The sequence below is a fragment of the Sycon ciliatum genome, chromosome 2 (genome assembly GCF_964019385.1).
Source record: "Sycon ciliatum chromosome 2, ocSycCili1.1, whole genome shotgun sequence".
Classification (NCBI taxonomy): Eukaryota; Metazoa; Porifera; class Calcarea; order Leucosolenida; family Sycettidae; genus Sycon; species Sycon ciliatum.
In genome coordinates, this window is record NC_088644.1 from 2,115,416 (window position 1) to 2,140,659 (window position 25,244).

A 25,244-nucleotide genomic window follows, 5' to 3' on the forward strand; every position below is an offset into this window, starting at 1 on the left:
GCAGCATGGCGGACTAAGACAGCTATTTTAGCAGAAACCCTGATAGCAACATGTTGAACCATTGTCTGCCAGCTCATTGACGTGTCAAAATGTAAGCCTAGATACTTGGCCAATGGTACCACCGGCAGATCTTGACTGTTGCATGTCACGCGTAGGGCAAAGGGTGGTGCTCTCCGTCACTGCTCAACTTCAATAACTCACATATTTACACCACTATGACTGTTACCTTTCTCATCAGTGCCATTAGATGCTTTATTCATACTATATACTTGACTGACAAACCCAAGGTACGGGACGTAACTATGGTAATGAAGAAGACTCGCGAGCAAAGGCAACGGAGGGGTGAACCACGAATGGGTCTTCTCCAGGAAATCGACCATCGTTCCGGCATCCAGTGTCATTTTTTCGGGCAGTGCTAGTTGTTGTGACTGACGATTTATTCTCCGTTTTGTCACGTAGTAGGTCTATGTTGCATCTTGCTGTGCTAGAAGAAGCTTTGTACATGCGTAGACCTACGCTGGATCCTGAACTTTGTGTTCTGAAGAGTGAAGGAGAACGTGTTGTCTTTACAGCTGTTTGGATGTGTTTGTGGCGAAGGTGTGAAATAAATTCTTTGATCTCTTGATTTGATGCAATTTTGCAAACGTTTTGTCACCCTTTAGTTTTCACGCCGTTTTGACTCTTCACCTAGACTTCTTTCTTCGTGTTATTTCTACACTTTATTGTAGTGTTGGATCTTTCAATCCTAACTCTTTGAACCCTATATCTTAATAGTTGTAGTGCTCATTGACTAGAACTTTTGTTATTGCTGCTTACAATGCCGCTTCGATAATTTTGTTGATTCCCGAACATTCGTTTTACCCAGGACACACTAGCTGCAAACGTAGCTTCCGCGGAGCAATTCGGACCGGAAGGCGGAACGACACAATGGAACCAGTCGTCGAGTCATAGGCCACCAGTACGCTTCACAACGGTGCGTCACCTATTCTTCTTTACGTTACAGGACACCAGCAGTCACCCTCGGCTCCTGTATTGGCGTGGATCAGAACACTATCTTGTCGTTGCGTTGACTCTCTCCGTATCCCCCGGACCATAACTTGCTGCTGTTCTCTGGACAAGCCAGTCACCTCGATTGTTTTGGCTACCATTGTGGTCGAACTCTTGGAAAAAGTATAGCCAAGTTAGTTCCAGAGACTCGATCGGCTGTTTTCACTGTCCTAGTTGTCACCAACTGCCGCCGGTTCGGAATGTCTTCCTCGCCGAGCACGTCAGAAGCAGAAGGCCACCAAGGGATGATGGGAGCTCAACCACTCTACTACATGTACATACCACAGTATATTCCGACGGTGGATTCTCAAGGTCAAAGACCAACGCATACTGTGCAGGGTAAGTGATGAAAGTTAATGTTTTCCTACTTGTGTGCTCTGTACATAATGTAGCGATGACACAATGTTTTTAAAATGTGCGGTCATATCACAAACATTTAACCAAAGTAATTATGGGTTCAAAGGGTTTTCTTGACACAATCATCAGTGACATATCGTGACTAATGGGAAATTAGAGAACAACAAAAGGATTTAGTTAAACAAAAATAGAGAAAGAGGTCCAGTTTGGATTTGTCGTAACTCAAAGTTTCATCCTACTGCAATCATCAGACGACTGATACTACAACCTGAGACAAACTATTATGAATATAATCATGCTGGATACTTGGCGCTTAGGTTGACACAATATTTATAATATTTCACTGTCCTATGGTAAAAGCTTATGCAAAGGAGAGGGTGTTAGCCAGCCATGGCAAGAGAAGGAAAAGAAATAAGGAAGAACACAATTATCGGAAGAAAATAACACATCAACGGGGGTGAAATTGATCACTATGTTGACTGTGGTGAATAGTGACGAGAGAAGCTAGCAAAAGAGGCGAGGGACTTTACAACCTGACATGACATAATATGGTCTTTGAACGTCTAATATCGGATATTGTCTTCATTTCCATGGGAAACTTGAGCCAGTACGATAATGCAGAAATGAGTGGAGATTTGGTAAACATAGTTGACAAAGCTCTGGGAAGTACTATGCCATTGCAAGTGTGCCGTGGGGAAGTAAACCAATTGAGATGTTCATTGACAATGTTAAGTTTAATACGATGGACTAGGACGCATGGCTATCTCTGGGATAGGATAGAGATGGGGCTGATGGAGGCTAAACTATAAACTAGTAGATCAGTAGAGGGGAATAGATTAAACATTACTCTGCACGATTCCCAAATGAAGGCAAGTATCACACAGACGTTGTGGGTGTTGCGAGGGATAAGTATAATGTTAGCCCTGACATAATATGTCAGTGCTAACATTATACTTATCCCTCGCATATTATGCCAAACCAGTGCTGACAGTGCAGAATTCTACTGTCCCGGAGCGGCAGCTGCGACTGGCTACTAACTTGTTCTACTAGTACATGTATGTCATGCTAGGTGTGAAGTTTGGTTTATTTGATATTTTATTTTTGTTGCGGCATTTTGATACTAGAGAGGTTCTGCTACACGGAACTACGTACCAAACTCCGTGTCAACTGCAGTGAAGTTTGACACGGATTTTTCGTACGTTGCACCGGTTCTGCTGTACGTAGCATGCTCGAACCATGCACGAACACCCCGCCACATGTACTCTGTACGCTTACTTTTCAAACGGAGTCCGGTCCGTGTGAAGCGCGCTTCACACGGAAAACGGTATGACAAAATCCGTATCAAACTAAATTCCGTACCGCTGTGAAGTTTCCATACGTACTTTGGCACGTTTTACCGTGTGGCAGAACCTCACTACTAGTTCACTTCTTTGTAAGGATATTATTATTCATTCGGAATAGAGATAATGAAAGTGCCAAAAACATTGCTCATGACAAGCAAGGGCCCAGGTTCGAATCCTGGTGGGTCTGGCTTTTTACTCCCTTTTCGGGCAGTTCACTTCCCCTGTTTACCTTGAATTTGAACATATTTTTTTAAGTTTATCTCATTCCCATTTTGAACATCAACAAAAAATATTCTTATGATATGAAAGATAACGCTAGTATTCTAGCTGTGAGAGTAGATTGATAGTTATTATTGTGCAGAGCTAGTGATGTGATCGTAAGCGAGAAAGTGTGATGGTGAGAGTGAAAAGCAAATGTGAATACAAGAAAATTGTGAGGGCAGTGACTTTTTCTTTTTGCTTACAAAGATCAGGATCACGGAGACGAATATGCACAGCTTTAAGCCTTTTAAAGGGTTTTCAATTGCTTGAAAGTACTAGCTCATCGTTCAACAACAAACAATTCATCATCATACTGCTCTCGACAAACAGGATGAAACAACAAATGGGTCTTGAATGTATATATCTGTGGGCCCTATCAAAAATTTGATAATAATAATATCTTCAGGTTGTTCCCATATATATATTTCCCATTAGTCATGATATGCCACCAGGCGCGTGCCCTGTATGGGTTCCTGGGTGCCCGGAACCCTTTTTTTTTGCTCAAAATCGCTCAAAATGCAGGATTTTGCTTCATTTTTTTAATTTTTCCCGGGAAGGCCCCCGCAACCCCCCCCCTTAAATGGCACCGGTGCGCGCGCCTGGCCACTGTTGATTGTGACAAGAAAACCTTCTGGACAAATAACTACTTTGGTTGAAATGTTTGTGTTATGACTGCGACCGCGCATTTTTAAACATTAAAATGTTGTTCATCGCTATAATTATTAAGATTGGTATCCCCACGCCACCTATGTACATAGTGGCTTGAGAATATTATGTTTCCAGCATGGGATAAAAAGAATATTATCATGCTAGGCATGGTTACTACCCTGATCTATTTTCTTTGTAAATTGTCTAGACCTGGCTCTCTAGCCTGCATGGGACTACATGTGTGTGTGTGTGTGTGTGTGTGTGTGTGTGTGTGTGTGTGTGTCCCGTGTAGTGGTATGTGCAGCGATTTCCAATCGAGAGGTTGCGGGTTCGATTCCCGGCGATTATGGCCACGCACATCCTTCTTCTCTTTCTCAGACTCCTCCTGACATTTCTTTCATTTACCCGGGTGGTTACCAACAGCCAGTGCATGCCGGAGTACAGTATGTGGTGTGATGGGTGTGGGGGAAAAAGTGGGGATCCAGTGGCCAAAAAAGCCACCTCATAGCTCTGTGGTGTAGACCAGGCTGAATTGGTGGTAAATTCTTCAACCACATGCAAGCTGTTGAGTGGTCCAACCCCAGCACAAGTTACTGTGGCTTCTGCTGTAACATCGATATCACCGCCTCCAGCAATGGGCGTCAGATGGTGCAAATGATGTGTGTGTGTGTGTGTGTCTGTCTGTGTGTGTGCGTCTGTGTGTGTATGTGTCTGTGTCTGTGTGTGTGCATGTGTGTGTGTGTTTGTGTGTGTGTGTGTGTGCACTGGCTCTTTCACAATCGTGCTCGCCATTTTTTTCGTCAGAAGGCCACCAATTGATAATAGGAGCTCAACCACTGTATCACGTGGCTCAGTATATTCCAACTGTTCAATCTCAAGGTCAAAGACCAACGCTTACTGGACAGGGTAAGTGACGAAAGTCGAATGTATGCTCTCTGCATAATGTCTTGAGAATATTTGTTTCCGGCATGATTAAAGAAGAATGTTATCCCGCTAGACATGGTTACTTACCCGATATATTTTCTTTGTAAATTGTCTAGTTCTGGCTCTCTAGCCTGCATGGGACTGCATGTGTGTATGTGCGTGTCTGTGCCAATAGTCTTCCGCTGCATTGGAAGGACTGTGCGGTGTCCGACCTCAAGTTCCATGATTTATATGGTAGCTGGTATGCAACTGTACGGGAATCTCGCACCGAGTGGTGGGGAGTATACACCTCGACAGAGGCTGATGCATCTTCTACGCACAATATGCTTAGAGCGGAAGTATACCCTAAAATCAAATTTTCACCAGTTGTAGTCTTCTGGGTGCTGAGTCGAATGGTCTTGGTCCGAGGAAGCTGCGACGCTCCCTTCCTTCTTTTTTCCCAATTGAACCCGCGCACTTCCACCGAAAATGGGTGACTGCGCCCTACTAGATGGTGATTTGTATGCAAAATGTCACTAAAAGTGCTATGTCGTTCTTATAAAAGCACGGATGACCGCGATTGGCCCATATGTTGTAGTCTTTTGGACGCTGAGTCGACTGGTTTTGGTCCGAAAAGGCTGCGATGCAGCGCTCCTCCTTTATTTCCAATCGAACATGGTTGAACAAGCGGTCACGTGCTCCTGGGTGCCCAAATCACCTGGTCACCGCGCCCAACTTTCACACCAAGGTTCAACTCGAGTGACAGGACTGCACCCAAAAAAGGTCAAGCAGGCTAGTAAGTTGTACCCTGCAGGCACGGTGACCAGGTGACTGGTGTACGCAGTAGCACGTGACCGCTTGTTCAACCATGACTACAACATATGGGCCAATGGCGGTCATCCGTGCTTTTATAAGAACGAAGTGGCGCTTTTAGTGACATTTTGCTCAGCTTCCTCGGACCAAGACCATTCGACTCGGCACCCCGAAGACTACAACTGGTGAAAATTTGATTTTAGGGTATACTTCCCCTTTAAGGGGGCAGCCTACCCATAAATATCATATGGCATTCAATTGACCGTAACTTTGGTGTTTCTCAATGGATTTGAATGAAACTTTGACCACACACTCGTGCTACGAGGTCGTACCTTTGATACAACATCCAGTGCTGGGACCTCCACAGCAAGCCATTTCCACAGCGCTGCAAACCAAATCCAGGATACCCTCAGAAACCGGCAAAGACTACCACTCACGTTTCACTACTGCCTAGTACTGAGTCCTACCTGACTTCTTGACACGACTCAAACTTGCCAAAGTCGCTAAATCAACGTCAACTACAATAATCAAGCCACATATCTGCAACGTCACGAGGGTGCTGGCAGAAGTCCTGCTGCACGGCGGCGGGCGAAGCTTGGAACAAAATTCTGCACACTTTCGCGTATTTCCATCATACGACAAGTTGCGCACGGTCTGCTCACATTCAATTACAGTGCTGCCAAAAAATGACAGCGTGCAACTAAAAAATCTTTCCTTGCAAGGGCACGTTTTCGGCCATAACTCTTGAACGGCTGGTCAGATCGGGACACAATTTTCAGAAAATTTGCAGCTATTCATGATCTTTCAACTGACGTAGCACTCAATATGAATTTCCAAATTCGATTTTTCAGCGAATTTTTGGGTAGTCTGCCACCTTAAGGGTGCGGCTGCTGCTGTCAACTGCTCTCTGTGCAAGAGGACTTTCTCGCACCCCCAGGATCGTGCCAGGCACAAGTGCACTGCAGAGTGTGCGAAGCCAGTGAATGAACAGCGCAGAGCATGTCAGTGTGATCGCTGCGGCCGTTGGTTCTTGAGCCTTGCCCGTCACAAGTGTGTGACTCAGTCCCCAGGCACAGTGGAGCCGTGTTGTGGTGCAAACTGTGTGTCCTGCGGCCGTTGCTTCCATTGAGTCTAGGGCAGGAATAGACACCGCTACTCAGGTTCTCCCTAGATCACAAGTCGGTCCCGTGGTAACAGTCTTAGATGACCTGAATCCTGGCGACTTCCTCCTCGTTGTTTGTGTCCCGGACCTTGGTATGACGACGTTCTCATATTCTCTCTCCGTTGCCCGTCTGGGGCACACGTGGCCTTTGTGGCAGTGGCTTGACAGGACAGGACAGGTGTGTATGGGTGTGTATGGGTGTGTGTGCCAGCTACTTCGGTTGGTTGGTACACTTAGGCCAGATAGTGCTTGGTCTGTTGCCAACAGGCTCGGCTGCTTGAAGGTGTATTGTTGTACCTGCCACCTTTGTTGGTTTCAGGGTTCATAAACCTATTTTAACCATGAATTACATCTGGCTAGTCAAACTCTTGTGTAGGCAATGGTGCTAGTTTGAGCTTTTATCAGATCCACTCTGATTTAGCCATCCACACTAGTAGCAAGTATTGTAGCGGGCCGCAGTCTCTCGGAGGCAAAAATACAACTGGCTGCTATTTAGAAAAAAACTGGCGGCATGCATGGTCGCGTCGGAATAAACTCGACGATAAGAGATAGGCAGAATGGATGACTTGCATAATATAATACAGGTATGGAGTCGTAAAAATCTTGAATCATGGTCTTCACATTGTCGATAGCATCGCTTTGCGCGACGTAAAGAGTGATGGTCTAGCCAGGAAGAGTGTTGACGAAAATCTGCATCCAACCACGGAGACGAAGTACCAAGTGAATAGTGGACTCCTGCTGAACGTTGTAGTCAATCAGGGTTCGGCCGTCTGCCAACTGCGTGCCGGCGAAAATCAAACGCTGCTGGTCTTGGGGAATACCCTCCTTGTCTTGGTCAGCAGCCTGCATTTCGTCGTCCTCATCAGCTTCGCTATCAACACCGGTAGTATACATGTAGGTAGCGGGTCGCTTGGAATCGCCATCGGAGTCTCCAGTGAGTGCCGTGCGGAGAGAAGGGTGATCCACGCTAGCACCCTGACTGTGCTGCAGGCTAATAAGCAGGGCCAAGCCCAGGAAGGCAAGAAACATGATTCTCATCTTGATTCGTCGCACGGAGCTGCAGCAGGTTGAGCCATGGGGGTCTGAGAAACGTGAAAAGTAACAAAGTTAGTTATAGAATGAAGCAAAATGAATTTACCGCTGCCACCAATTTGTAGCGGGCCGCAGTCTCTCGGAGGCAAAAATACAAGGGTCTCAGTGAACACACTGTAACTGGCAATTGAAATGTACTGGAAACGAAATTAACTGATTATGGAATTAACTGACTGGCAACTAAATTAACTAACTGGCTATAAAAGAATCGTGAGCAGCAGCTTTGATACAAAGGCAGACTCCGTACGCTAATGTACGGGGATACAGTACGGGATATGCTATACTCTAAACACTAAACGCTATACGCTTTGAAGTTACCAGCGTGCCAACGCTACAGTATTACTTTCACTGGGGCAGGGATAACTGCAGTTGGATCCCGGGACGGATACCCTAATGCCGTCAATTCTTTCTTAACCTTGTCCTCACCCACTAACTGAGGTGTGGTGAGCCCATAAGTGGGACCATTTCCAAGTCCACCCAGATTATGGGGATTTCAGGGGGTTTTGGCCGTTTGGCGGTTCAGTAGCCAATTGAGTCATCTTTCCAAGATTCCTTTTGAGTCTCTCTCCTTTCTCCCAAGGGGAAACCCACTTGACCAGTTATAGCAGTGACGAAGTACAATTATGCGTGTGAATCTGTGTGTGTCTATGTGGCTGTTTTGATATTGTATATTCTGTTGTCTTCTCCCCTTCTGACAAGTAGGTTGTGTACTTGTTAAAAAAGAAAAGGAAAAAAAGTGTTTGGTGTGTGTGTGTTTACAAGTTGTACAATTATGTGTGTGCGTCTGTGTGTACGCGTGTGTGTACGTGTGTGTGTACGTGTGTGTGTATGTGTATGTGTGTGTGTGTGTGTGCGTATGTGTGTGTACTAGCCCATTCCTAAACACGCTCGCCACTTTTTCTCAATTTTTGGTTGTTTTGGAAGAAATAGTATCTTCCGCAAGTTCACTCATTTTTGCAACCTACTTCGTGTCCTTTCCGCAACCTTGGCCCCATGGCCTAATGGCCGCTAAAACTCCAAAATTCAAGTCGCATATCATGACTCGCACATGTTGGACAAATACATATTCACTGATATGCTGAGGGACAATTCACTATTGTAAAACTAAGCACACATCTATGGGACGGGACCACTTCAGTCAGTGTTTTCAAGTATCCAACAATTGCTATCTTTAATATCTTATTTGCACATTGTCAATTTCTGCTTTGTTCTGAAACACAGCATTCGATGGGACACATCAACAGGTGCAGACAGGGCTGCAAGCTGCAGGGACATATGTCGGTCCAGTACAGCCTGATTCCAACATTAGCTTGACACAGCCTATTGCAAACCAACCGCAGCCTGTTGGTCAGCAGCACAGCCATATTGGACAACCGGTCAGCACTGGTGGCTTAAGAGGGATTAGCAGTAGTATTGAGGGACTTCAAAGATCATCAATATTGGAGTCAGCAATGAGTCTCCCACCACATCCTCAACCAACCATTGGTCTTATGTCATCACCAGCCCAATTTGCGAGTCCCTACGGCCAGCAAATGAATCACCACGTCCATGCCACTGCTACCAGTGGTAATCAGACATTAGCAGCATACCTGCCATATAGTATCCCAGCAATGCACGGCAGTATGGCCAGCTCTAACAATCCTGTGGAAATGCACACCAGCTTTCCACAGACCACACTGAACCACCTAGCAGAAGGCATGGAGTATCAATCCGACAAACCCACTGCCCCTCCATCAATACCAGAGTCACCAGTGGGTATCCCACCACATCCGCAGCCAACCATTAGTACTATGACATCACGGAACAGTGTCCCAGAACTGCTTGACACGATGGCTAGCTCTAACCATCCTGCGGAAATGCATGCCGGCCGTCCAAAGACCCCAGTGAACCATCTGGAACAAGGCGGCGAGTATCAATCGGACAACCCCTCTGCCTCTCCAGTGTTTGGCGGACATCCCAGAAGTCTGTGCAAATGGCGTGTGAACAACGGTCCACAATTGTGTGGTTTGGATTTCTATAGTAACACCGAACTAGCGCAGCACATAAGCAACGTTCATCTCCAGCAACAGGACAATAGTGAACATCCCACACAGGAGGATGGCAACGTCCACATCTGCCACTGGGACCAGTGTACACGCACCAAAGGATTCAAAGCCAAATATAGGCTTGCCAACCATATACGAGTTCATACAGGTGAAAAACCCTTTGTCTGCAATCATCATGACTGCACACGCAAAGCATTCGCAAAATCCGCAAACCTGAAGATGCACTACAGAGTCCACACAAAGGAAAAGCCGTTTCCCTGCACCTTCCCGGACTGTAAGAAAAGATTTTCAAATTCCTCGGATCGAAATAAGCACATGGTCGTGCACACGAATGATAAACCCTACCGATGCAGGGCAGCAGGATGTACGAAGAGATATACACACCCGAGCTCGCTTAACAAGCACTCCAAGAAGCATGATGCTCGAAATGCAGCCAATGGCGGTAGTGCTCGTTCCGACAGTACCACGAACACCAGCGCAGAGAACAGTGGCTTGCCGTCTGCGGATGGTGCTATTGCTGGGGACGGAGAAAGTGATCATGGCAGTTCGATTTCATCCGATGAGGTACTTGCAGTTCAGCACCATCACCGACATTAACAGGAAGAACAGCAGCAGCAGCAGCAGCACCAACATCAAAAACACGGTTTTTCACTTGTGACTTGCATGGACCAGTGTCAGCCTGCACAGCCGCAACACTTACCACTGGGAACGTCCTCAAGCATGCGGACTGTGAATTCAACATCCACGTCATCTCTGCCTCAGTTACCTTATCATTTGCCCTCTGCCCAGGCAACTGCTAGTAGTGATCTGGTCAACAGTGCACTGCCAACACCACCTGGACAGCCGTCTGCTAGCTATGCCGTGTTCAGTGAAGTATGCCATGACAATGCCGGAAAGGGTGACCTAGTAGTGGCAAGCCTAGGCAGTAGAGCAACAAGAAAATTAATGATCTCTTGTCTACATGTTCCATACAGACATCCCCACAGCCGCCGCCACCACCACAGCCAGAAGCAGCAGCTGTGCCAGCAGCTGTGCCAGAACTGACTCAAAACAGACAGCTTGTTCAGCAGCAACATACTCACTTCCAATACCCGGCAGCGCGTCAGCAGTTGCAGCAACAGCCTCATCATCAACATCCAGATCAGCAGCTCCAGAAGCAGGATCATCATCAGCATCATCAGCATCATCAGCATCAGCATCAGCATCAGCAGCAGTAGGAATCACATGACCCATGTCAGCAGTCGCAAATCTATCCAACTCACCACCATCAGCTGCCGACGCCCACACACACACAGCAGCAACAGCTATCGCTGGTGGCTCACACACCGCAGCACCAGTCATCACCTGTGTCTCAGACGCACAACCATCAGGCACAGCAGCAGTCTACATCACAACAGGAACGGGTACAGGAACCCTTGCCTCAGCATCAGCAACAGCAGCACTCTCTCCCATCGCCGATGCCGCTGCAGCACCATTTTGCACAGCATTCGACAACTGCTCAGCCAACACTATTAATTTCATGCAGGACAATTGCTGCACCCTGTACTACCCTCCCATGATGCTCACTCTCTGTCAGCACCAAGACACCTCCCAAAAAGGAAATAATAAGCAAACACACCTTAGACGGCTTGAAAACACTGTTCTCATGAGCTGAACAACAGCCTTTTAAAAATGGCACTGCAGCCAGCTTCGTGAATGGATGTGTTAAAAACTGTCAATAAGGTCTTTAAGGCTCATCATTACTTTCAACCAAACGATTTTGTTATTATTATCAAGATCTAGCTAGCTCCTTAGTTTTACGGAGTTGACGATTTTTTTATTATATCTTATTCAAAAAAGAGGTATGAAGTGTACAGCTGCAAACTTAATACTCGCTGTGCATAGCTTTTATGATATTGAATTATCGTATCAACGCTGTCCAACACTGAATGATTTTAAGGTTATTTCATTAGAGATGGAGCTGGGATGTTGCTTTTTAAGCTGTGGAAATAGTCAATCAGACGACTGCCACATTTGTAGAAGTTCCTTTTTCAAATGTCTCTTCAATTTCATTTTCCGCATGTTGTCTTCGCTAACATTACCCATGATGCTGGCCACATGTATTATAGCGTCAGTAGAATTGCAGCTCAACATCCTAATCCGCACTGCCTTCAGTCTTGTTTCTACCCACTCACTGTCAGGATCGGGTATTTCCCCTCCAATTAGTAACCGTTTCTTTTTAGTTCACTTTTTCGGCTGATCTGCTCATCCCGCAGAAATGTGTCAATACTAATGCTGGCCTAACAGATTCTACAACTGCTGAAGGAAGTCTTGTCTTATGCGCTGAGTCTTCAACACTCATAATTATCGTATCTGTTTTCAAAATAATGAGATGGTGTCTTCCTCTTATTCGAATGATAATTTGTGTTGGAGTACTTGAAGTACACATGTGCAAACACAGCACAGAAAACAGTACTCGATAATGACGTATTCGTCGGCAAAATCGTTAGAAGGTAACTAGAGACGCTTCTTTTGAAGTCATTCTTGGCTAGACTGATAAAGCACGAGACAGAAAGGTAGTGGTACTATGCCTTGCATATTCCAGTACTAGAGTACATCATGTATGCATGTTCCATTTGTAGTTATAATTACAAGATGGTGGAAAAAGCTAGGTGTCCGGAGATTTAGTAGTTTATAACTACAATCATGTTGTCATGCTCCTACCTCCGAAAGGATGTTTAACTATGCTTCAAATTTTCAACCACAAAAAAATTAATTATGCCAATAATTATGCCAGCATAATCCGCCTGTGCCTATCCATGGTCGCCGATCTGGGCGAGACTGGTGTGTACGTCGTGGTGCGAAGTAAGCACAGTACAAGTGTGCTGTGTTGATAAGCGAGTAACGCCAGGGCGACCGGACGTCTCACATTGATAACTGCGGAAATTCCTCAGCTGGTGGCAAAAGCTGCATTGAGCCCTGGGCTTCTTTCAGTGCGACGACGTGATCAGGGTTCCAGTTCCAGGGCCAAGTTTCGACGTGTTGCTGGGTTGCTGGTGCTTGTGGTGGGTTTGCAAGGTTGCTGAAATTGAATCCCTATTTTCAGAAAAAGCTCAAAAGTTGCTAATATCGCAGCTTAAAATGAGCGACTTCTCGTGCATAATGACACCAATACACAGAGGCTATATGCTTTGGTTCTGCAAGAGTGCTCAATGCCTGATTCAGGCAGAGCGGCGTACACAAAGGCACACAATGAAAACCTTGGCAAATTTATTCCGGAACGGAACGGAATAAATTTGCCAAGGTTTTCATTGTGTGCCTTTGTGTAATGACACCAATAATAACCAAAAATGGAGCGGAAACAGACAACACTGTGGCACAGCACAACTGCGTGAGTTATAGGGAAATGAACAGACTTGGAATGAGTCATTGTCCTTATTGTTAAACCTTCGCACAGCATTCATGACATAGCGGCATGCTCAGGGCTGCCACATACACGTACAAACATGTACATTTGTATGTACACAGTGTCTGCTCCAGGATTGCAGGACAGCCGGGTACACGTGTACCTGGCGCAACCATTTCAACCGGGTCGGAGCCGGGTACACATGTACGCCCAATGATATAAAGGCTAATGGATAAGCCGCATTTATAAAAGAGAGGACAGGAATTAGAAAATTACGAAAGAAGAAGAAGTATCTGACACATACATGTACAAGCCATGTAGTCAGTCCTTTCAAACTTTGAATCAAAGTTCGAAAGTGTAAAGTACCAACCGGGTCACAGGTGACCCGGTACTATATTTTCAACCAGGTCCAAGCGCCGCCCAACCGGGTGGATTACCCGGCTCACCCGGCGCTGGAGCAGACCGTGACTGATGTACAGTAAGATCAGGCGTAGAAGTCACTTCGGCAAAGAACACTTTTTTTAACTGAATACCACAGAACCATCAGACTTACATGTAGAGGGGACGGTTTCAAATAGGACACCGGTTGCAAACCGGAACGGACTCAATATTCACTTTCTCTCTTGGTATTTTGATTAGAAAACATAGTCACAGTGAGACTACTATGTGTTATACTCCGAGCCAAAATTTCATGGCTCTGCGATGACCAGAAGCGCCATATCAAGCAGGTGAGTTTTTGACGTGTTGCTTCGCACTGCGACTTGAGTTTTACGACTTTCGAAAAATCAACTTCTTGTCGCAGGTAAACAGCGGCTCGCCTCTCGCCAATAAAGCACCGCATACCAATCAAAACTAATGGAAGCACACACAAGGCTTATTGTTACTCTGTACTGGCCGTCGTGGAGCGATAGCAATTACCTAATTTCAGACCCAGAGTGAATTTGACGTGCACTCTAAAACGTGTCCGGTTTGGAGCCACCTCTGATTTGAACTTTTTTGAAGCGAAAAATTGGGCAACTTGGAAGCAATGGGTCAACACAAAGGAGTGGCTCAGTTCGATTGACTCTGGCCCCAGAGCAAACTCCAACATGCCAGTTTCCTTCCACAAACATATTTCGAGTGAAAAATCAACGCTGATGATCGGTTTGGGTCTATACAAATTTGGCTGTCAAAACGTCCCGGTATCGAGCCGTCTCCTCTACATGACTTAGGCTGGAAAATGGGTAAATTCAGGCTAGATTTGCAGATTTTTGAAAGAATGCACGTACCATTTTCTGTATGTTTTCCAAGTGGTGTAATCGCATTGTATGTGCATGATCGTGGAATAAGAACAAAACGACTAACGCCGTTCAACATTTTGAAAAATTCTAGGCTGTGCCTTGAGCTCATGCGTTCTTTGGCGCCCGATCTTACTGTTCTTCGTGAAGTACACTTGTCATGATGATTTGATGCTTAGCGATTCTTGTTGAAGCGGAGCATCACGGACACACTTCATTGGTCTCTACCAGGGCCCTTCTCTGCACAAAGTTGCGGAAAAGTGGCGAAGTATTTTGTGAAAATGAAGAATGTTGCGAAAGCTGCCAAAGCTGCGATTTCTTCCAAAACTACAAAAAGTTGGGAAGAAAGTGGCGAGCATCTTTGGGAAAGGGCTACATTGCATACCTAAGGGGGGAATTTTCCGAAAAGTTGTAGTAACTGACTGATAACAGAGTTCGATATTGCAGAGTGGATGGGAAAGAGAGGTCTGCTCTGAAACCTCATCCTACCTTATTAGGGTATTGAGCACTATTTGCAGCAAGGACTTCACACACTTTGTCCTACTGAAGAATAATAATTTTTTAAACAATCGTCGAGGGGACAGTGTTCATTGCCATTTTACTATGTGGAATAATATTTTTCTTATTGTCCGCAAACTCCAACGCAGCCACTTACACATTTCTGAAACGTAGTAGTAGTAGTAGTAGTAGTAGTATTGTTTTGTTTTTAGTGGAGAAACCAAAACAGGCAGATGCCTAAGAACAATGGACCCACTGTGTAGGGTGGAGGAGGGGGAGACATGGCTAATGGTAAAATAATAGTGGCGTCGAAATAGAGCAGTTCCAGCACAGCTACAGAAACATGGGCGTAAAGCTAAAAGCAGGCAAGAATGTGTTGCAAAGCGCTTGACTTGAAGGCGGCTAGTTGGTGACGCCTCGGATATCCGCATGGAGGGAATTCCAAAGAACTGCGCCAGCATGTGTCACCAATTTGGTAGAATGTGCAGAAGCAGCTGCAGGGAAGATAAGCAGGCAAATGTTGCCTCCTCGAGTTCTTCGGGACAAAAGAGGTCGAAATAAAGTTTCAAACATGTACAGTACTTCTTGAAGAATTTAGACAACGCCATAGAGCAAGTTAAGTTGAATGGTAGCGCGCAAGGGAGAGACATGTACACGCTCAAGCAACGTAACAGTGGGGTCCATGGGGACTTTACATACAGCACACAGTGCGCGCTTGAAGAGCCTTTCCAGAGGGAGCTCCTGGTGAAAAGATAGATATGGGGCATAAGCATTGGATGCATACAGAAACTCAGGCAGCACAAAGCATTTGAAATAGCAGATACGACATGAGAGGGGTAAAGATGCAGCATGGCGGACTAAGACAGCTATTTTAGCAGAAACCCTGATAGCAATATGTTGAACCATTGTCTGCCAGCTCATTGACGTGTCAAAATGTAAGCCTAGATACTTGGCCGATGGTACCACCGGCAGATCTTGACTGTTGCATGTCACGCGTAGGGCAAAGGGTGGTGCTCTCCGTCACTGCTCAACTTCAATAACTCACATATTTACACCACTATGACTGTTACCTTTCTCATCAGTGCCATTAGATGTTTTATTCATACTATATACTTGACTGACAAACCCAAGGTACGGGACGTAACTATGGTAATGAAGAAGACTCGCGAGCAAAGGCAACGGAGGTGTGAACCACGAATGGTTCTTCTCCAGGAAATCGACCATCGTTCCGGCATCCAGTGTCATTTGTTCGGGCAGTGCTAGTTGTTGTGACTGACGATTTATTCTCCGCTTTGTCACGTAGTAGGTCTATGTTGCATCTTGCTGTGCTAGAAGAAGCTTTGTACATGCGTAGACCTACGCTGGATCCTGAACTTTGTGTTCTGAAGAGTGAAGGAGAACGTGTTGTCTTTACAGCTGTTTGGATGTGTTGGTGGCGAAGGTGTGAAATAAATTCTTTGATCTCTTGATTTGATGCAATTTTGCAAACGTTTTGTCACCCTTTAGTTTTCACGCTGTTTTGACTCTTCACCTAGACTTCTTTCTTCGTGTTATTTCTACACTTTATTGTAGTGTTGAATCTTTCAATCCTAACTCTTTGAACCCTATATCTTTATAGTTGTAGTGCTCATTGACTAGAACTTTTGTTATTGCTGCTTACAATGCCGCTTCGATAATTTTGTTGATTCCCGAACATTCGTTTTACCCAGGACACACTAGCTGCAAACGTAGCTTCCGCGGAGCAATTCGGACCGGAAGGCGGAACGACACAAGTCAATGGAACCAGTCATCGAGTCATAGGCCACCAGTACGCTTCACAACGGTGCGTCACCAATTCTTCTTTACGTTGCAGGACACCAGCAGTCACCCTCGGCTCCTGTATTGGCGTGGATCAGAACACTATCTTGTCGTTGCGTTGACTCTCTCCGTATCCCCCGGACCATAACTTGCTGCTGTTCTCTGGACAAGCCAGTCACCTCGATTGTTTTGGCTACCATTGTGGTCGAACTCTTCGAAAAAGTATAGCCAAGTTAGTTCCAGAGACTCGATCGGCTGTTTTCACTGTCCTAGTTGTCACCAACTGCCGCCGGTTCGGAATGTCTTCCTCGCCGAGCACGTCAGAAGCAGAAGGCCACCAAGGGATGATGGGAGCTCAACCACTCTACTACATGTACATACCACAGTATATTCCGACGGTGGATTCTCAAGGTCAAAGACCAACGCATACTGTGCAGGGTAAGTGATGAAAGTTAATGTTTTCCTACTTGTGTGCTCTGTACATAATGTACTTGTGTGCTCTGTACATAATGTACTTGTGTGCTCTGTACATAATGTAGCAATGAACAATGTTTTTTAAAATGTGCGGTCCTATCACAAACATTTAATCAAAGTAATTATGGGTTCAAAGGGTTTTTTTGTGACAATCATCAGTGACATATCGTGACTAATGAGAAATTAGAGAACAACATAAGGATTTAGTTAAACGAAAAAATAGAGAAAGAGGTCCAGTTTGGATTTGTCGTAACTCAAAGTTTCATCCTACTGCAGTCATCAGACGACTGATACTAAAACCTGAGACTAACTATTATGAATATAATCATGCTGGATACTTGGCGCTTAGGTTGACACAATATTTATAATATTTCACTGTCCTATGGTAAAAGCTTATGCAAAGGAGAGGGTGTTAGCCAGCCATGGCAAGAGAAGGAAAAGAAATAAGGAAGAACACAATTATCGGAAGAAAATAACACATCAACGGGGGTGAAATTGATCACTATGTTGACTGTGGTGAATAGTGGCGAGAGAAGCTAGCAAAAGAGGCGAGGGACCTTACAACTTGACATGACATATAATATGGTCTTTGAACGTCTAATATCGGATATTGTCTTCATTTCCATGGGAAACTTGAGCCAGTACCAATTTGCAGAAGTGATTGGAGATTTGGTAAACGTAGTTGACAAAGCTCTGGGAAGTACTATGCCATTGCAAGTGTGCCGTGGGGAAGTAAACCAATTGAGATGTTCATTGACAATGTTAAGTTTAATACGATGGACTAGGACGCATGACTATCTCTGGGATAGGATAGAGATGGGGCTGCTGGAGGCTAAACTATAAACTAGTAGATCCGTAGAGGGGAATAGATTAAACATTACTCTGCACGATTCCCAAATGAAGGCAAGTATTACACAGACGTTGTGGGTGTTGCGAGGGATAAGTATAATGTTAGCACTGACATATGCCAAACCAGTCCTGACAGTGCAGAATTCTACTGTCCTGGAGCGGCAGCTGCGGCTGGCTACTAACTTGTTCTACTAGTATCATAGTATGTCATGCTAGCTGTGAAGTTTGGTTTATGTGATATTTTATTTTTGTTGCGACATTTTGATACTAGTTCACTTCTTTGTAAGGATATTATTATTCATTCGGAATAGAGTATTAGAGATAATGAAAGTGCCAAAAACATTGCTCATGACAAGCGAGGGCCCGGGTTCGAGTCCTCGTGGGTCTGGCTTAGGCCTCCACCAAATATGCTAAAAAAAAAGAGCATATTATGCTCATCGCATATCAGGGAAAACGTCCATAATATGCCAAAGGCTTAGCAAGATAAGCAAAAAGATATGCCAAAATGTGCCAAAATATGCTCAACATAAGCAGAACGTGTAGATCATTTCAGTAAAATTACAACCTTGGAATATTCACAACTGCTCAGCCAACACTATTTCTTGCAGGACAATTGCTGCACCCCGTACTGCCCTCGTATGATGCTCACTCTCTGTCATCACAAAGACACCTCCCAAAAGGCATTACTAAGCAAACACACCTTACACGGCTTGAAAACACTGTTTTCATGAGCTGAACAACTGCCGTTTCAAAATGGTACTGCAGCCAGCTTCGTAAATGGATGTGTTAAAACTGTCAATAAGGTCATAACTTTCAACCAAACAATTTGGCAATTATTATCAAGATCTAGCTAACTCCTTAGTTTTACGGAGTTGACGATTTTTTTATTATATCTAATTCAAAAAAGAGGTATGAAGTGTACAGCTGCAAGTTTAATACTCGCTGTGCATAGCTTTTGTGATATTGAATTATCGTATCAACGCTGTCCAACGCTGAATGTTTTGAAGGTTATTTCATTAGAGATGGAGCTGGGATGTTGCTAATTAGGCTGTGGAACTAGTCAATCAGACGACTGACACATTTGTAGAAGTTCCTTTTTCAAATGTCTCGTCAATTTCATTTTCCGCATGTTGTCTCCACTAACATTACCCATGATGCTGGCCACATGTATGTAGCGTCAGTAGAATTGCAGCTCAACATCCTAATCCGCACTGCCTTCAGTCTTGTTTCTACCCACTCACTGTCAGGATCGGGTATTTCCCCTCCAATTAGTAACCATAGTACCCGTTTCTTTTTAGTTCACTTTTTCGGCTGATCTGCTCATCTCGCAGAAATGTGTCAATACTAATGCTGGCCTAACAGATTCTACAACTGCTGAAGAAAGTCTTGTCTTATGCGCTGAGTCTTCAACACTCATAATTATCGTATCTGTTTTCAAAATAATGAGATGGAGTTGTCCTCTTATTCATATGGGAATTTGTGAGCCAGTACTCGAAGTACAGATGTGCAAGCACATCATAGAAAACAATACTCGATAGCGAAGTATTCGTGAGCAAAAATCATAAGAAAGTAGCTTGAGACGCTTCTTTTAAGGGGGCAGCCTACCCATAAATTTCATATGGCATTCAATTGACCGTAACTTTGGTGTTTCTCAATGGATTTGAGTGAAATTTTGACCACACACTCCTGCCACTATGCTGGCCCTCAGGACATGATTTACAAGTTCTTGCGCTTCACTGACAGGCTTTCCAGGCCGGAAAAACTCAAATTTCCGGCATAGTGCCACGGTGTGCGAGCCACGCAGGAGCCAAACAAATGCATTTACATTTTTTCACATTTTCGTGCTCATTCTGTTCGTGCGCGGGACTCAAACCTAGAACAAGTCCAGAAGCAGCCATGGGTGATGGGGTAGGGCCCCTCAACGGGGCCCTGGAATCTGTCACAACGGAACGAGTGGGCGTTCTCTCACACACCCCCACAGACCCAAGTCAATTTTTGAATTTTTTTAGGTTTAGCACGTGCTACGAGGTCGTACCTTTGATACAACATCCAGTGCTGCGACCTCCACAGCAAGCCATTTCCACAGCGCTGCACACCAAATCCAGGATACCCTCAGAAACCGGCAAAGACTACCACTCACGTTTCACTACTGCCTAGTACTGAATCCCACCTGACTTCTTGACACGACTCAAACTTGCCAAAGTCACTAAATCAACGTCAACTACAATAATCAAGCCACATATCTGCAACGTCACGAGGGTGCTTGCAAAAGTGCAGCCCAATACGTGGCTCAAAAGCCTGATTTTTTGGACTTGGAGCAAAATTCTGCACACTTTCACGTGTTTCCATGATATGACAAGTTGCGCACGGTCTGCTCACATTCAAATACAGTGCTGCCAACAAATGACAGCGTGCAACAAAAAAATCTTTCCTTGCAAGGGCACATTTTCGGCCATAACTCTTGAACGGCCGGTCAGATCGGGACACAATTTTCAGAGAATTTGCAGCTATTCATGCTCTTTCAACTGACGTAGCACTCAATATGAATTTACAAATTCGATTTTTCAGCGAATTTTTGGGTAGTCTGCCAGACTGCCACCTCAAGGGGTTTGGGGACAGTTAGGCCCAAAAATTTAATTTCAACATCAGCCCAATCTGACATCAGGTTTGAATAGGTACAGCCTTATATTTTCACTTAGTAACATCAGGTTTGCAATTGCCTGAATAGGTCTTGCCAAAAACACAATTTTCCTTGATAACACACAATATCGCAAAATCCGAAAATTGATGAGAAATCGTCCATAACACCAGATAGGACAGAAAATATGACATACAATTACACAGACTGTTCGAGGTATTTACTAAGATGATATCAACACCGAAAAATGTACACTTTCGTTGACGATGGGATCCAGGTCGTCATTTCCTGGAGAAGAACAAAAAGACGCAAAAATGAAACTTTGAATATTTTTTGCAGTTTATTTTTGAGTTTGCCCCATATATGGATACTTCAAATACGTTCTATAAGTGGGTTGGAACAGGTTTACCGCGGCGAAAATAGGGGTCACCTTGCATATTCTGGAGAAAAATCCAAAAAACTGTCAAAATTTGCCTAAAATTGGTAAATTCACGTATCTATATTGCTTGTACTGCTCTGCTGCTGCTTTGGTCATAGCTTATTGGATTTTTGGCTGTTAGGTGTTGCATAAACTCGCTAGAGCCCTCGGCGTTCAGAACAATATAAGGATGGAATAGCTGAACTAGTGAATTTGCCGGAAAACCCTGGGTGCACACATTATCAATAGCTGCTTTTCTCCATGATTACTCTCCTGTTGCTACTTGGTTTTGATACATGTACATGTAGCTGTGATAGCGCTTAGCACAGCCCCATATCAAACTACAATGAAAGCTGACATGTTGGAACGAATCAGACAACATTGAGTCCTCTTGTTCTTCAACTATACGAGCCATGAAGCTAGAAAGACCTTGCTTCAGAAGATGTTACGAGAGATAGGAGAGTCTCCAGCAGGCAGCGCATCCATCTTCAGGAAGTGGAAAGAGCAAACGGCATGGTCCTTGGTTGAGGTAAATGCTGAACGTTTGATTTGTCCCAACCAAGATTTCAGCACTTGGTTCGTCACGATTTTCGCTTGCCAGCTAACGTCTCCGCACTCCAGCTTTCCCCTGTCGGTGTCACGTCCCAGTACACAACGGAGAGGACTACTAATAAACAGTTCACGGCACTAACAGCCTTGAACACAGTACTTCTTTCACTTCGTGAATACAAGAAGACAACTGAAAATGACACAATTCTTCACTGATCGACCTTCTCTCTCACGGAGCTAAGCAGAATGTGCGTCACCACCTGTAGTCGCCATGGAAACGGGATCAGGAAATCGGCGATATGGCAAGTTTCCCTTGCCGTACGCAAGCGAGAGATATACCATCGGAACCGATATCCAATTGTCTTTCATCTGAGCCCTACTTGAAAAATCGATGCACTTCCCCTTTAACTTCCCCTTTAAAGTTATTTGTGGCTAGACTGATAAAGCACGAGACAGAAAGGTAGTGGTACTATGCCTTGCATATTCCAGAACATCATGTATGCATGTTCCATTTGTAGTTATAATTACAAGATGGTGGAAAAAGCTAGGTGTCTGGAGATTTAGTAGTTTATAAGTTATAACTACAATCATGTTGTCATGCTCCTACCTCCGAAAGGATGTTAAATTGTGCTTCAAATTTTCAACCACCAAGTTATGCCAATAATTATGCCAGCATAATCCGCCTGTGCCTATCCATGGTCGCCGATCTGGGCGAGACTGGTGTGTACGTCGTGGTGCGAAGTAAGTACAGTACAAGTGTGCTGTGTTGATAAGCGAGTAACGCCAGTGCGACCAGACGTCTCACATTGATAACTGCGGAAATTCCTCAGCTGGTGGCAAAAGCTGCATTGAGCCCTGGGCTTCTTTCAGTGCGACGACGTGATCAGGGTTCCAGTTCCAGCGCCAAGTTTCGACGTGTTGCTAGGGTGTTGGTGCTTGTGGTGGGCATGCAAGTTTGCTGAAATTGCATCCATTAGTTTCAGAAAAAGTCAAAACGGTTGCCAATATCGCAATCCAAAATGAGCGAGTTCTGGTGCATGATGACACCAATAATAACCAAAAATGGAGCGTAAATAGACAACACTGCGGCACAGCACAACTGCGTGAGTTATGGGGAAATGAACAGACTTGAAATGAGTCATTGTCCTTATTGTTGAACCTTCGCACAGCATTCAGGACAAAGCGGCATGCTCAGGGCTGCCACATACATGTACATGACTGATTGTGCATGTACAGTAAGATCAGGCGCAGAAGTCACTTCGGCAAAGAACACTTTTTTTAACTGAATACCACAGAACCATCAGACTTACATGACTTAGGCTGGAAATGGGTAAATTCAGGCTAGATTTGCAGATTTTTGAAAGAACGCACGTACCGTTTTCTGCATGTTTTCCAAGTGGTGTAATCGCATTGTATGTCCATGATCGTGGAATAAGAACAAAACGACGAACGCCGTTTTAGTCAAAATTCTAGGCTGTGCCTTGAGCTCATGCGTTCTTTGGCGCCCCATCTTACTGTTCTTCGTGAAGTACACTTGTCATGATGATTTGATGCTTAGCGATTCTTGTTGAAGCGGAGCATCACGGACACACTTCATTGGTCCCTACTGTAGTATCCCTGGCCGACCAATACGGAAGCAGAACGGAACTAATACGGAGCTTTGCCTGATGTATATTTAGTGTATCTCCGTATGTAAGCGTACGGCGTCTGCTGCGTAAAAGCAGCTGCGTTTTTCTGTTTTAATAAGATTAGATTAGATAGCAACGAAAGCTAACTCAAAGAAGAAGCGGCAAATAACTTTCTTTCTCTCCGGTGCACACCTGGAGGTTGAATAGCTCGTTATTATCAAAATCTCATCTTCTCTTCATCAAAACAGAAATGCTCAGCCGCTTTTATGCAGCAGACGCCGTACGCTTACATACGGAGATACACTAAATATACATCAGGCAAAGCTCCGTATTAGTTCCGTTCTGCTTCCGTATTGGTCGGGCAGGGATACTACACCCTCCCTTCCTACAGATAATCACGCCCTCGTGATTTTCAAAAAATTAGTGAAGAGTTACGAACACAGCGTCAACCGGAAGATGGCAAATTATATCGGAAATGATAACGTTTAGAGTAGACAGAATAAATGAACTGATAACAAATCATAAAGTAGAAGCACACCAGGTTCACACGATCTCACGGGGTCAAAAGGGGAAAGAACTGTCCTCCAAATAGGACCTGAAAATCCACAGCACTCTTGCTGCACAACGCTGGCACAACCCGCCAGGAACATCGCAGTTCAAAAACCGAACTGAATACACTATAACTATAAGGGGCGTTGTCACACACATTGTCCCACGTTAGCTGGGTAAGCCGTGGCTCACCATGATCAGACGCCTACCAAACTAAACTGGATTCACACACTCGCATAAAGGAAGACTGAAGAGAACAGGGAGACTGAAGGAAGACAGGAAAGAAAATGCCATACCTGGAATCAGCGTTAGTAACCACGGCGGCGGCTGGAGCTACGGCGGAGAGCAAGCCAGGTTTTATCTTCATCTTGGTTGAGCCGGAGTAGTATAGTGCGATGGGGGTTCTGGCTCAAATCCCACATTTGACCCCTGGCTGCCTAATAAGGAAGAATAGTCCATATAATTATGGCAGATGACCTTTGACCTTTGAGTTGACCTTTGACCTTTGACCTGCCATATAAGGCTGAATAGTCCATATATGGCAGATGACCTTTGACCTTTGAGTTGACCTTTGACCTTTGACCTGCCATATAAGGCTGAGTAGTCCATATATGGAAGATGTCATTTGACCTTTGACCTTTGGTGTGACCTTTGACCTTTCCATATAAGGATGAATAGTCCATATATGGAGGATGACCTTTGACCTTTGACCTTTGCTGTGACCTTTGACCTTTCCAAATACGGATGATTGGTCCATAGAAGGAATGTGACCTTTGACCTTTGGGATTGGTCTATATATGGGGTGAAGTGTCCTTATAAGGAAGGTGCACGTGGTTCAGGTCACGATTTTCGCTTGCCTCAAATCTTGGCTCAAATCCCACATTTGACCCCTGGCTGCCTAATAAGGAAGAATAGTCCATATATGGCAGATGACCTTTGACCTTTGAGTTGACCTTTGACCTTTGACCTGCCATATAAGGCTGAATAGTCCATATATGGCAGATGACCTTTGACCTTTGACCTTTGGTGTGACCTTTGACCTTTCCATATAAGGATGAATAGTCCATATATGGAGGATGACCTTTGACCTTTGACCTTTGACCTTTGCTGTGACCTTTGACCTTTCCAAATACGGATGATTGGTCCATAGAAGGAATGTGACCTTTGACCTTTGGGATTGGTCTATATATGGGGTGAAGTGTCCTTATAAGGAAGGTGCACGTGGTTCAGGTCATAGTAGGCATCTTCCATAGTGGGGAGAAGTGTCCTTATAAGGAAGTTGTACACGGATGAGGTCATAGTAGGCATGTGCCATAAAGGGGTGAAGTGTCCTTATAGGGAAGGTGTACACGGATGATGTCATAGAAGGCATGTGCCATAAAGGGGTGAAGTGTCCTTATAGGGAAGGTGTACACGGATGATGTCATAGTAGGCATATTCCATAGTAGGGTGAAGTGTCCTTATAGGGAAGTTGTACACGGATGATGTCATAGTAGGCATATTCCATAGTA

At 44.8% G+C, this 25,244-nt stretch overlaps 1 protein-coding gene across 2 annotated transcripts; it reads left to right on the forward strand.

Annotated features, from left to right (window-relative positions):
- The first annotated feature begins 801 nt into the window (after positions 1–801).
- Positions 802–12,059, forward strand: LOC135808221 (zinc finger protein ZIC 4-like). Of its 2 annotated transcripts, none has more exons than XM_065321379.1 (3): positions 802–1,386; positions 4,461–4,562; positions 8,848–12,059. In XM_065321379.1, exons 1-3 carry the CDS (start codon positions 1,248–1,250, stop codon positions 10,266–10,268), a joined length of 1,662 nt encoding a protein of 553 aa, XP_065177451.1. In that variant the 5' UTR covers positions 802–1,247; the 3' UTR covers positions 10,269–12,059. The 2 variants fall into 2 exon arrangements, with proteins under 2 accessions (XP_065177451.1, XP_065177452.1); XM_065321380.1 differs by having other exon boundaries at positions 4,464–4,562.
- The last annotated feature ends 13,185 nt before the right edge of the window (positions 12,060–25,244 follow it).

Excerpts from the sequence above, each read along its gene's own strand:
- LOC135808221 (XM_065321379.1), top strand. The coding sequence starts at position 1,248 with ATGTCTTCCTCGCCGAGCACGTCAGAAGCAGAAGGCCACCAAGGGATG. Across the intron at positions 1,387-4,460 it reads ACCAACGCATACTGTGCAGG|AAGGCCACCAATTGATAATA; the intron begins GTAAGTGATGAA and ends TTTTTTCGTCAG. Across the intron at positions 4,563-8,847 it reads ACCAACGCTTACTGGACAGG|CATTCGATGGGACACATCAA; the intron begins GTAAGTGACGAA and ends TCTGAAACACAG.